The sequence below is a fragment of the Coregonus clupeaformis genome, chromosome 5 (assembly GCF_020615455.1).
Source record: "Coregonus clupeaformis isolate EN_2021a chromosome 5, ASM2061545v1, whole genome shotgun sequence".
NCBI lineage: Eukaryota > Metazoa > Chordata > Actinopteri > Salmoniformes > Salmonidae > Coregonus > Coregonus clupeaformis.
In genome coordinates this window covers 31,741,460-31,755,433 of record NC_059196.1, presented here as the reverse complement: position 1 = coordinate 31,755,433, position 13,974 = coordinate 31,741,460, and the positions used below count along the sequence as shown (strand labels likewise).

At 45.8% G+C, this 13,974-nt stretch overlaps 1 protein-coding gene across 1 annotated transcript in view; it reads right to left on the bottom strand.

The window, feature by feature from the left end:
• LOC121566879 (chloride channel protein 2-like) overlaps nt 1-13,974 on the bottom strand; it is a 169,172-nt gene that overhangs the window by 33,318 nt on the left and 121,880 nt on the right. The window contains 5 exon segments of the mRNA XM_045216188.1: nt 1,732-1,922; nt 2,559-2,692; nt 5,289-5,502; nt 9,867-9,977; nt 10,136-10,205. Of these exon segments, the coding sequence (XP_045072123.1) occupies nt 1,732-1,922; nt 2,559-2,692; nt 5,289-5,502; nt 9,867-9,977; nt 10,136-10,205 (720 nt within the window).

The window sequence follows — 13,974 nt, the reverse complement described above, 5'->3', positions numbered from 1 at the left end:
TTCATCTGACCATATGACATTCTCCCAATCCTCTTCTGGATCATCCAAATGCACTCTAGCAAACTTCAGACGGGCCTGGACATGTACTGGCTTAAGCAGGGGGACACGTCTGGCACTGCAGGATTTGAGTCCCTGGCGGCGTAGTGTGTTACTGATGGTAGGCTTTTTACTTTGGTCCCAGCTCTCTGCAGGTCATTCACTAGGTCCCCCCGTGTGGTTCTGGGATTTTTGCTCACCGTTCTTGTGATCATTTTGACCCCACGGGGTGAGATCTTGCGTGGAGCCCCAGATCGAGGGAGATTATCAGTGGTCTTGTATGTCTTCCATTTCCTAATAATTGCTCCCACAGTTGATTTCTTCAAACCAAGCTGCTTACCTATTGCAGATTCAGTCTTCCCAGCCTGGTGCAGGTCTACAATTTTGTTTCTGGTGTCCTTTGACAGCTCTTTGGTCTTGGCCATAGTGGAGTTTGGAGTGTGACTGTTTGAGGTTGTGGACAGGTAGGTGTCTTTTATACTGATAACAAGTTCAAACAGGTGCCATTAATACAGGTAACGAGTGGAGGACAGAGGAGCCTCTTAAAGAAGAAGTTACAGGTCTGTGAGAGCCAGAAATCTTGCTTGTTTGTAGGTGACCAAATACTTATTTTCCACCATAATTTGCAAATAAATTCATTAAAAATCCTACAATGTGATTTTCTGGATTCTTTTTCTCAATTTGTCTGTCATAGTTGACGTGAACCTATGATGAAAATTACAGGCCTCTCTCATCTTTTTAAGTGGGAGAACTTGCACAATTGGTGGCTGACTAAATACTTTTTTCCCCCACTGTAAATGAGTGTGTGTGATGAATAGTTGGATATCCAAACCCTGGCGTCCTGGGGGGAAAAGCGGGAGAAAACGCTTGTTTCCCCTCTTACCCGCCACCCACTCCATTCCCCTCCTCCTCCTCCTCCCTCCACCTGGCCTGCTGTGAATGGCTGAGTAGAACCCCACTAGCCTGGGGTGGGGTGCAGGGGTGGCGCAGGGAGGAGGAACCAGATCAGTATTCTGAATACAGTAGTGCTAGCCCTCAAAACAAAGTTAGACATTGGCAGCCTCAAAACCCCAATTTCAGCTCTGTGTGCCAGTGCTCACACACACACACACACACACACACGCACACAACCGAATGCGCGCACACACACAGATCCCTCTCTCTCTGTTTCTCTCTCTCCTTCTCTGTCTCTCTCTCTGTTTCTCTCTCGCTCCTTCTCTGTCTCTCTCTCCTCCTCTGTCTCTCTCTCCGTCGGTCCCCGTCTCTCTCTGTCACTCTCTCAGTCGGTCACTCTCTCCGTCGGTCCCCCTCTCTCTGTTTCTCTCTCTCTCTGTCACTGTCACTCTCTCCGTCGGTCCCTCTCTCTGTTTTCTCTTTCTGTTTCTCCCTCTCTCGGTCTGTCTCTCTCTCTCTTTCACTCCTTCTTTCAGTCTCTCTCTCACGCGGTCTCTTATTGATGGGACAATAAAGGCTTGTTAAAACCTTTTCTCTCACATATCAACCATGGGACTAGAACGCTGACCTGGTATCCTATCCTCCTCCACTGATCTTGTCTTCAAGACGTTTTGGGTAAACATCCCAACTTTACAGCTTTATGTGTACTGTTAGCTTGGTGTTGTACTGGAGACTCCAGACATGACTGACCTTGAAGAGTGTAATGTTTAGCTTGGTGTGGGTTGTCAAGACTGTACTTACCTGGAACCGGACCTCCTGGTTAACCCTCTGGGAGCCTTCCTCGCTGCCCGGGTGGGAGACCATCGACAGGCGCTTCTTCTCAGCAGTAGCCCGGTCTCTCAGGTACTCCAGCCTCCGTGGCCGGCCCAGCTGTAGGGACAGGAGGGCCTGGAGCTGGGCACGCTCAATAGAACCCAGCAGGATCATCGACTCTGGGGGGGTTTGGAGAAAAAGAGAGGGAGAAAGAAAGAGCAGGGAAAGTGAGGGGCAGCAAGGGAGAGATGGATGGAGAGAAATATGAGACGAGAGTGCAAGTAAGAAGGGAGTGAGGTGGTGAAGAGAGGACAGAGTAGATGGGATGAAAGGTAGAGGAGAGAGACAGATAAGAATAAAAACAAGAGGGATGATGGAAGAGAAGAGAAATGGAGAGAGAGGGGCCAGGAGATTAGAGTGAGAGGGGGAGGACAGAGTGGGAAGATGGGATGGAGGAGAGGAGAAAGAGAGGTATTTTAGAACAGTAGTTAATGTGCAGACTGCAGGGGACTCCTAACACATGTTGCTGCATGGTGAGTTATGTAACTGAGAACAGCCAGGCGTCTGAGTGTGAGTGTGTGTGTGTGTCCACAACAGGGGGTGTGTTTGTTTGTTTAAAATAATTGCCCCAGTTAATTGCTTTGGCATTGCTGCACAATTATGACAGACTTGGCATACTCTATAAGAATATTATCATAACTTGAATGTGTGTGTAGGGGAGCATTTATTTGACTGAAAATGTTCTTTAGTGTCTGTAATATGTGTGTGTGCGTGTCTGCGTCTGTAAAGTATGAGTGTGTGTGTGCGTGTCTCACCACTGGACTCGAGCAGGGCCAGGGTCTTGAGGTGTCCAGCCAGCAGTACATCATGCAGGTCTCTATAGCAGCAGTTGAGGGTGATGTAGGTCACATCCCTGATCATGATGTCCTCCACACGAATATTATACTTCCTGAAGGATGATAGGAGAGAGGGATGACGAGGGGAGGAGTGGAAGAGAGGGAGGAGTTATTAGCACCACCTATACAGTCAGTGAGTGACAACTATTAGAAAATGGGAGTGAATAGTTAAGCCTAAAAAAAATGTAATCTGTCAATTCCTCTGTCTTTTGGAGATTACTTTGGAACTACATCCAAGTCAGTCCTGAACTTATAGCTCCAGAGGTGAGGTTGCATCTGGACGTTATAGTTGTACTGTATAGGAGGTGACAGTGTGAGAGAGAGCAGGTTCTGCCTCAGCACATTTGTGGTTCTACCCCTCTACCCCGGCCACACGGTTCCCTAGACAGGTTTCCTTCCCTCCAGACAGGCTGAGCATGCCAACCTCCGACACGACAGCAAAAAATCAAATTTTTTAGGATTTTAGTTTTTGGTTAAAAAAACGTATACAATCGCCAGGAATTCAGCAAAAAAATCTATAATTTAGGAAATCCTTTCCCACGTATTCCCACAAATAAAAAAAGAAATATGTCCCCTCACTAGTCCCCAACCCAGCAAGAGGAACCACTAGTCCCCTCACTAGTTCCAAACCCAGCAAGAGGCACCACTAGTCCCCTCACTAGTCCCAAACCCAGCAAGAGGCACCACTAGTCCCCTCACTAGTTCCAAACCCAGCAAGAGGCACCACTAGTCCCCTCACTAGTCCCAAACCCAGCAAGAGGAAACACTAGTCCCCTCACTAGTTCCAAACCCAGCAAGAGGCACCACTAGTCCCCTCACTAGTCCCAAACCCAGCAAGAGGCACCACTAGTCCCCTCACTAGTTCCAAACCCAGCAAGAGGCACCACTAGTCCCCTCACTAGTCCCAAACCCAGCAAGAGGAAACACTAGTCCCCTCACTAGTCCCAAACCCAGCAAGAGGAAACACTAGTCCCCACACTAGTCCCCAACCCAGCAAGAGGCACCACTAGTCCCCACACTAGTCCCCAACCCAGCAAGAGGCACCACTAGTCCCCTCAATCCTCAATCGTCCCCTCACTAGTCCCCAACCCAGCAAGAGGAACCACTAGTCCCCTCAATCCTCAATCGTCCCCTCACTAGTCCCCAACCCAGCAAGAGGAACCACTAGTCCCCTCAATCGTCCCCTCACTAGCAGAGCATATGAGCGGAGTGGAGCGGTGAGAATCTCAGCTCCTCGCTCACGGAGTTGTTCACCCCTCCGCTCCCCCCGCTCAAAGCCACATCAGGCCAGTCCGCTCATTATCGCTCAGCGCTCAACGCAGTTTGCATCGCGCTCCACTCAAATCGCCCCCCCGCTCACTCCAAAAAAGGAACGAAATCTGCATGTATTTCACTTTTAGCTTAAACCACAGCCTTACTTTATTTTCCCGAATTTGTTGCATACAGACTCATCTCGGATTATCCATTCTGTCTTGAAACGGGGATCTAACACTGACGCTAAAATGAGATGTTAATCAGTATAGTATATTCCATAGCGAATTGACACGTTGTTTGCCAATGTTTCTGCAAAAGCAGCGATGCCCATTGGAAGTGCAGCGTGAGTGTAATCGGTGAGCAGGGATTTGATTTCTGTGACAGCATGGAGGATCATCCCCAGGTTCCCCAGCTCCTTCTGCATTTTGTCTGTGAGGTCTGCTAGTGGTGTCAGCACACGGACAAGGTGCGTCAGCTGCGGTACTTGATTCAGGGTGATGTTAGCAACATTAGACTTGAGTTTGTTTTGCCATAACGGGTCTTTTTGGAACAACCGGATGAACGACTGAATCATCCGCAGCTGGCTGCTCCATCGAATGGCGCAGGCATTTGTGGGGCGGACACCTAATTGGTCGGTTTCCTCTGTGCTCTTGCGTACACTTTTCACCAGGTGCCCGACTTTCACTAACAGCCTATTAATGTTGTCGTGCTCGTTAACGGCGTTTTTGATCGCCAGCTGAAGCATGTGAATGGGGCATCTCAGATGTAAATTTGACAAAGTAAAGTACTGATTTATCATAGTTTCTTGGGGGGGGGTGTAGCCCGGTTGAGCTGCGCTGGCGAAGTGTTGCATCCCTTCGCGTTCTCCTTTACTCAGCGGTTCATAGTCCATGAAAATCATTTTTAAAAATGCTACATCCAGCTCTCTTTTTCTCTCCCTTGTTATGGTTGGGCCTTTGCCTGCAGTGAATAAACTTTTGAATTCCTCTACGCTTTTCTCTTGTTGCTGCTGCTGCTCCTCGCTCTATAAAATACAAATTCTTGGACGACACAAATTAAATTAAACAGATGGATTCTGGGTCAGGCTTGAGCATGCTTCAGACTCTTGGTGTGAGCGAGCGAAATTGGAGCGGGACATAGGGCGACGCTCCGTCCTTTTAAAAATGCCGCTCTGCGCTCTGTTCAAAATCCGTCCGCTCACGCTCCACGCTCGCTCCCGCTCCACTCCGCTCATATGCTCTGCTCACTAGTCCCCAACCCAGCAAGAGGAACCAAGAGAGATTTAAAGAGAATGAGAAAAAGACAGAAAGCGGGATAAATAGAAGTACAAATTAAGTGGGGAGAAAGACGGGAATAGATAGATAGATAGATAGATAGAAGTGTAGTCCTACGTACTCGTGGTGTCCCCAGCCCAGCTCTGGGAGGTAGGGTAGTTTCTTGATCCTGATGATGGAGTCATATAGCGAGGGCTGGAGGGACTGGGCCACGGCGTTGGCCAGTATCACCGCTATCATCACCGGCAGGATGTGGCTGATCTGACCCGTCAGCTCAAACACAATGACCGCCGTCGACACTGTGTGGGTCACCGCTCCAGACAGGGCCGCCGCACCTAGGAGGAGAGGGGTGAGGAAGACAGGGGGAGATGAGGAGAGGAAGGGAGGGAAGAGGAGAGAAGGGAGGAGAGAGGAAGAAAGGATGAGAGGAGAAGAGGAGAGAGGAAGAGAGTAGGAGTACAGGGAATAGGTACAGATGATTACTACCCATTAACATTACTAATGTAGTAATAGCAATATCAGTGCAATCATACTTCTCATCACCTCAACTCTATACTGAGCCTTCATCAATAATACTGTGACAACAAAGTGAGGAGGGGCGATGGGGGAGGGAGGGAGGAGAGGGGAGAGGGATGGGGGATGGGTGAGATGACTGTACCTCACAAAGTCAAAGATAAAAAAAGTTACATCTTTTAACCTCTTCATCCCGAGGTTCCCCATATCCGGGGTACTCCTCTCGCAATCTCAAACAATGACGTAGTACGGTTTTTAAACGTGTGAATACCTGAATGTTATATATATACACTACTGGAACGAGAAGCGCCTCAACTGTGAATCTAGCTAAACTGTTGTTGCCCAAATGAAATAATATTCAGACTCCAAGCAAATATATAAGCATATAGCAAAACCAGTACTCTATTTTGAAACCGTGCATGCCCGTATATTCGTAGACAGATAACTTATAGGCGTGTTCCTCTATGACCAACACTCACTAAACTATTAATCAAAGAACGTCAATAACAAACTTTAATTATTTTTATCACAACAACAAACTGCGTCTTACCTTTGTTGTTTTTGTTACCAAAAGTAGTGTCTCTCTCTCATTCCGAGTCGATTTCAAAGAGTTTACATCGTTTTACATGGCCAAGAATGTATTTGAAGATGAAGTCAGTAGTTTGTTTCAATCACAGCAGGCACTGTTTTGTCTCCATCTTCTGGATATATAAAGCAATCCCAGTGACTTGGAATTGTGCTAATCTAATTCTACTGATCCAGAACTTTCGATAGAGGGGTCACATGTCAAAATCGACCAACCGGTTGTTGAAATATCCATGTGAGCACCTCATTGTATCACATTAGTTGACTTGCTGTATTACGCACGGTTACGCAGAGCGCACAACAGCACTTGAATTTCGGAGGGAAAACGCAAAGTTTATAAAAATATGGCAGGCTCTAGTAAGAAATATACAGTTACAGAGGCGTTAGCAATTGTAACAGATGAACGTTGGACTCCATGTATCCCCATTGACTCTGAATCGGACGATGAGGACCTGCTTAGACCGGACGAACCAGACCCCAACGACGAGAACGAAGGTTATCGTGTCCAGGGCCCTACTCAAGCATCAGAAGAGTACGTAATCCCATTGTTATTTATTACTTCTAATACTATTATTACTAATTTATTGTATGAGTACAAAACATACATTCTAAAATATCTATTTGAGTAACTGAAGCTCAACGTAAGTTAGCGCTAGCTTAGCTCGCTAGCTAGCTTAGCGTAGCTAGCTAGCTAGTCCTGCAAGGATCACAATCGAGTCTGTGTTTATTGTATGATAACACTTTTATTGGCTAAATTGAGGCCCACACGGAAGTTTACTTACAATAGAATGCTACAGTGAAGGAAAAAAGTATTTGATCCCCTGCTGATTTTGTACGTTTGCCCACTGACAAAGAAATGATCAGTCTATAATTTTAATGGTAGGTTTATTTGAACAGTGAGAGACAGAATAACAACAACAAAATCCAGAAAAACGCATGTCAAAATTTTTATGAATTGATTTGCATTTTAATGAGGGAAATAAGTATTTGACCCCTCTGCAAAACATGACTTAGTACTTGGTGGCAAAACCCTTGTTGGCAATCACAGAGGTGAGACGTTTCTTGTAGTTCGCCACCAGGTTTGCACACATCTCAGGAGGGATTTTGTCCCGCTCCTCTTTGCAGATCTTCTCCAAGTCATTAAGGTTTCAAGGCTGACGTTTGGCAACTCGAACCTTCAGCTCCCTCCACAGATTTTCTATGAGATTAAGGTCTGGAGACTGGCTAGGCCACTCCAGGACCTTAATGTGCTTCTTCTTGAGCCCCTCCTTTGTTGCCTTGGCTGTGTGTTTTGGGTCATTGTCATGCTGGAATACCCATCCACGACCCATTTTCAATGCCCTGGCTGAGGGAAGGAGGTTCTCACCCAAGATTTGACGGTACATGGCCCCGTCCATCGTCCCTTTGATGCGGTGAAGTTGTCCTGTCCCCTTAGCAGAAAAACACCCCCAAAGCATAATGTTTCCACCTCCTTGTTTGACGGTGGGGATGGTGTTCTTGGGGTCATAGGCAGCATTCCTCCTCCTCCAAACACGGTGAGTTGAGTTGAGACCAAAGAGCTCGATTTTGGTCTCATCTGACCACAACACTTTCACCCAGTTCTCCTCTGAATCATTCAGATGTTCATTGGCAAACTTCAGACGGCCCTGTATATGTGCTTTCTTGAGCAGGGGGACCTTGCGGGCGCTGCAGGATTTCAGTCCTTCACGGCGTAGTGTGTTACCAATTGTTTTCTTGGTGACTATGGTCCCAGCTGCCTTGAGATCATTGACAAGATCCTCCCGTGTAGTTCTGGGCTGATTCCTCACCGTTCTCATGATCATTGCAACTCCACGAGGTGAGATCATGCATGGAGCCCCAGGCCGAGGGAGATTGACAGTCTTTTGTGTTTCTTCCATTTGTGAATAATCGCACCAACTGTTGTCACCTTCTCACCAAGCTGCTTGGTGATGGTCTTGTAGCCTATTCTAGCCTTGTGTAGGTCTACAATCTTGTCCCTGACATCCTTGGAGAGCTCTTTGGTCTTAGCCATGGTGGAGAGTTTGGAATCTGATTGATTGATTGCTTCTGTGGACAGGTGTCTTTTATATAGGTAACAAGCTGAGATTAGGAGCACTCCCTTTAAGAGTGTGCTCCTAATCTCAGCTCGTTACCTGTATAAAAGACACCTGGGAGCCAGAAATCTTTCGATTGAGAGGGGGTCAACTACTTATTTCCCTAATTAAAATGCAAATCAATTTATAAGATTTTTGACATGCATTTTTCTGGATTTTTTTGTTGTTATTCTGTCTCTCACTGTTCAAATAACCCTACCATTAAAATTATAGACTGATAATTTCTTTGTCAGTGGGCAAACGTACAAAATCAGCAGGGGATCAAATACTTTCTTCCCCTCACTGTATGTGTATTATTTCTTGTCACTGATTTATCACTTTAGTCAACACGTATAGAGGTCTGGGAGAACATTGGAAACAACATCAAAACAGTTGTATTTTGATGGAATGTACAATGTTAGTGAAATTAAATGACTTTTGCTTTCTGGTACCTGATAAAAGTCAAATGGCACTGATGGTGCCCAAATCTACCCAAATGTCTCCATTTGGTAATCCGCCTAAACATACTTCAACTAAAACCCCTACAACTTTGGTTTACTTTACTGGCATCAAACTTCACATAAGTACTCATCAGATATTGGGCTATGGTCCCATAGTGTTTAGGGGCTGCAGCTGCATAAGTCCAATAAAGCATTCCCTATAAAACCTGAAGTTACTTTTCAGGTGGAATCAAAACCTCCCAATTGATGCTGTGTTCTAGCTTCATGTAGTCTGACACAGTAATACCCACATTAATTATTTCACTTCAAGATACATCTCACATGTGTTACCTTTCTTTTGCTATGTTTATAGCCCTTGTCGTTTTGGAGGAGATATACTCTATTCAATTTGGGCATGTATTTTCGAGGCAGGCACTTTAGCCAGGTGCCTAGTGATGAAGAGGTTAAACTTCTTCAATATTTTGTAACCATTATTGAAGAAAGAAAAAGAGATGAGAGAAAGGAGGAGTGGAGAGAGTGATAGAGAGGAGGGAGGGAAGGAAGGTTGATTATTCCTAACTTCATAAGGATGGAGGGAGGAAAAAGAGCGAGAGAGAGAGAAAGAGAGACATTTCATTTGATTTGAGAGAGAACGAGAAGGAGAGGACAAATCTAGCCATGCTGAGATGAAAGAGGGATCATCAGAGAGACAGAAAGCTGAGTTAGAAGTGAGTCAACAACATCAGCACCCATTAGACACAAACACAGTTGACATCAACCCCAACACTGAACAATAGCATGATCAGCACAACCGTCAACAACAACGCTAACAGCAATATCACTCATAGCAACAACATTAAGAGACATCTTGCCAAAGGGGACATCTAAAGCGCATCATTTAGTTTTTATCTTTGACATAAATGTCTTTATATTACTATAGTGTCTAGCAGTGTCTTATTGTATCTGGCTTTCTACTTCCTAATTGTTACAATAATGGTGTCTAGATGTACCAAACTTTGTCTTTGTGTGTGTGTGTGTGTGTGTGTGTGTGTTTCTACAGTAACTCACCCACAACGGCGTACCCTCCTGGCACTATGGGGTAGATGGTGCCATCAGAGTGGATGCCATCAGGGAACCAGGCGGCCATGCTCTCCCCGACCAGACGGCCAAATGCTGCCCCTAGAACACGAATGCACGCACACACGCGCACATGCACACACAGTTAATGAGAGAGTAACAAACTGGTACACAGACACTCACAAGACTGAATAGCATAGCATATCATATCTGCAGGGTTAACATTATTGCTGAAACACACACACACACACTTCTCTTACCAATGACGAAGACGGGCATGAAGGCTCCACAGGGCACAGGGATGGTGGTGGCCAGAGCAGACATCCAGAACTGAGACAGACACAGACAGAGAGAAAGAGTCACACAGGGCACAGGGATGGTGGTGGCCAGAGCAGACATCCAGAACTGAGACAGACACACAGATACAAAGTCACAGAGGGAACAGTGTGGCATTTCAGTTAGTCAACAGGACAATCCTCAATTTAACTCAGCTGCTCTAACTTCTGATCAGTACTGTCTTTTATTCTGCATTATGACAGAAAATACTCCATTGTGATAGACTCATCTCTTCCCAGGCGCGAACTAGATAACACAGGTCCCCATCGGGATGAGATTGAACTGACACACACTGCCTTAATTTGATGAAAACCCTGAAATGAACTGAACTCTGGGTAATGAGCGGAACAAGCTGATTGGAAGATGTGGCCGCCGCCGACGGGAGAGGTGGCTAATTAGAGGAGTTAAACAAAAATACATGTCACTGGTGCTAGGCTTTACCGTATCCCGGGATATTAGGAAAAAGCCACTGGTGCTAGGCTTTACCGTATCCCGGGATATTAGGAAAAAGCCACTGGTGCTAGGCTTTACCGTATCCCGGGATATTAGGAAAAAGCCACTGGTGCTAGGCTTTACCGTATCCCGGGATATTAGGAAAAAGCCACTGGTGCTAGGCTTTACCGTATCCCGGGATATTAGGAAAAAGCCACTGGTGTTAGGCTTTACCGTATCCCGGGATATTAGGAAAAAGCCACTGGTGCTAGGCTTTACCGTATCCCGGGATATTAGGAAAAAAGCCACTGGTGCTAGGCTTTACCGTATCCCGGGATATTAGGAAAAAGCCACTGGTGCTAGGCTTTACCGTATCCCGGGATATTAGGAAAAAGCCACTGGTGCTAGGCTTTACCGTATCCCGGGATATTAGGAAAAAGCCACTGGTGCTAGGCTTTACCGTATCCCGGGATATTAGGAAAAAAGCCACTGGTGCTAGGCTTTACGGTATCCCGGGATATTAGGAAAAAGCCACTGGTGCTAGGCTTTACCGTATCCCGGGATATTAGGAAAAAGCCACTGGTGCTAGGCTTTACGGTATCCCGGGATATTAGGAAAAAGCCACTGGTGCTAGGCTTTACCGTATCCCGGGATATTAGGAAAAAGCCACTGGTGCTAGGCTTTACGGTATCCCGGGATATTAGGAAAAAGCCACTGGTGCTAGGCTTTACCGTATCCCGGGATATTAGGAAAAAGCCACGGGACGGTTTTTCAATAACGTCAATACAGTCAAAACTATTTATTTGAAGTTTATCAATACATTTGAATATTTGTAGCTACTTGTGCAATATGTTAGGAGATAAAGCAGATTGCGTTCTTCACTTCACCTGTCACATTATTTTACATTATTATTACCATAGTTCCCCAGAACAGTTGAGCCAGTCACATGTTTGTTTGTAAATAGCGCAATGGGAAAAAGCGGTAGCGTTCAGTGGAGGCTGCTGAGGGGAGGACGGCTCATAATAATGGCCGGAACAGAGCAAATGGAATCGCATCAAACACATGGAAACCACGTATGATGTATTTGATACCATTCTACTGATTCCGCTCCAGCCATTACCAAAAGAGCACGTCCTCCCCAATTAAGGTGCCACCAACCTCCTGTGGTAGCGTTCTATATCTATCGGCGAGTCTCTGTTGTGCGGCACACATGAGGTGATGAAGTTACACTTGTATGCAATTCACTAAATGTTTGCCATCAGATAACTTAGAATGATTTTCTGCCAGAAGTCAAAGAGCTCTGGATGAGTTATCTGTACAGCTGCCATTTTTTCCCTGTGCTTCCTACTAGCGTTTTTTTCTCCTCCTCCCTTCTGCTCCATGCTGCTCTTCCTTTAGAAAAGCTTGCATCACAACTTTGTTCATTTGCACAATTTCTCTAGTTCACTTTCGCTTGTATATGTCCACACTCACCGAAAATGACATTCGGTAGCTACTAGCTATGCTTGTATAACTTTATGAGCTGGATTTGCCTGGATTTGCAATTAGTTTGTTTGTTTGTTTTCGCTCGTTAGCATTTAGCGAACAGCGTCGATGTGATTTTGATATTACTTGTGCTAATTTTGTTAGTATTCTGGTAATAGTTGCACAATGGGCTTTTTGTGTGTTTTTAGCGCCCCCCTTGTGTGCTATGCCTGTAATACCGTAAATCCCGGGATGGCAGAGGAACGGTATGCCGGTATGAAAATCTGGACACTGACCAAGCCTAGTCACCGGTGACACACACATACACGCACATACACACACAAAAGCAAGCACACACACTGTACAAATACACTGCATGGCAAACAAGCAACACGCACACCTGTCCAATATAGCCACAACCCCATATACAACTTCACACAAGCCAAAGAAGGAGAGCCACAGCTCCCTATGGATTCAGTTTTTGCAAGGAGAGCATGGAAGTGTGACGTGGCCATTACATAAACCTCTCTACAACTATCTGCCTGGTCTTAATTACACCCACCTCTCTCTCCTTCTCCATTTCCCCCATTCCCATCTTTGTCTTTTGCTCTCTTTCTTTCCTGCCTGCTCCCTCCCTCTCTTTCTAGTTAGCAATAATTAAGCCCAGCTGCCAGTGTGATCTAATGGATTTCTGTCAGTAACTCTACACCCTACGCTGCTTTCACACCTATCCCACACACACGGGATTACTGCGTCACTCACACATATGTGTCATGGCACAAACACACACGCCAGGAGTTATTGATGGAAAATGGAGCATGGCAGAGAATAATGTGTGTGGCGGGTTGCCATTTGACACGACACGCATGACACACACACATAATAGCCTAACCTAATAACTGTTATGCTGTCAATTACCATGCACCATGATGGACATGGTCCGGAAATGGCTCTGATCTCAACAGTTGGCAAAAACGACAATCTAACTTCTCAAAAAGGTGCTCCATGAAAACACACAGTCTGGCCAGGCAAACCTCAATAAGGGAGAGGGGTTTAAGGGATCTGGAAACTCATAACATGGGCTTAAGGTTATTTCAGGAGGTATGAACTAAGATGGCACCTGGAGGAGTGTGAGTGTGTAGAGAACGGTAGAGCGAAAAAAAGAGTATTTGTCTGTGAGTGTGTATAGTGCATTTGTGTACTTCTATAAAGACGCATTGCAGAATAGACACTCCACAGATGACCTGTAAATCAATCCACTTATTCAGTTTAAGGTTACAGGGTTCCCTAGAACTGAATATTCTTACCTAACATTAATCTCTCTCACTCTCACTCTCACTCTCACTCTCACTCTCACTCTGAGAGGAGACTTGGCTTGGTTTCTGTTGACTGCCGTGTTTGATATAAAATCATTATTTGGACATGGTCAGCTCTACTGCTCTAGTAATTAGTCCCCTCTGTCGCACGCACTCTCACACACACACAGGTGAGAGGCAAATAATGTAGGCAGCGTGCAATGATATCACTTCCCCTTCATCAGCAGTCACTAGGACAGCAGGCAGGGCAGCTAATTCCCGTTGTGACGTTTACTTCCTGCCCAGTGACAGTCACCCTGGGTTCTTGCCTCCCTGCCACAGGGTTGCCTAGCCGACAGATATGACTTCATTATTACTGTATCATCATGGCCTCAGAGAAGAGTAGAATATCACCTACTATACCTCCGATATGACTTTCAGACCAGGGGGACCTTGGAATGCGGCAAGAGGGGACTTCAACTACCAAACACACGCACACACACGCAAACACACAACGTAATCCCAAGTCACAGAAAACCTGAATACTGACCTTCTGTGCCAGAACCAAAAAC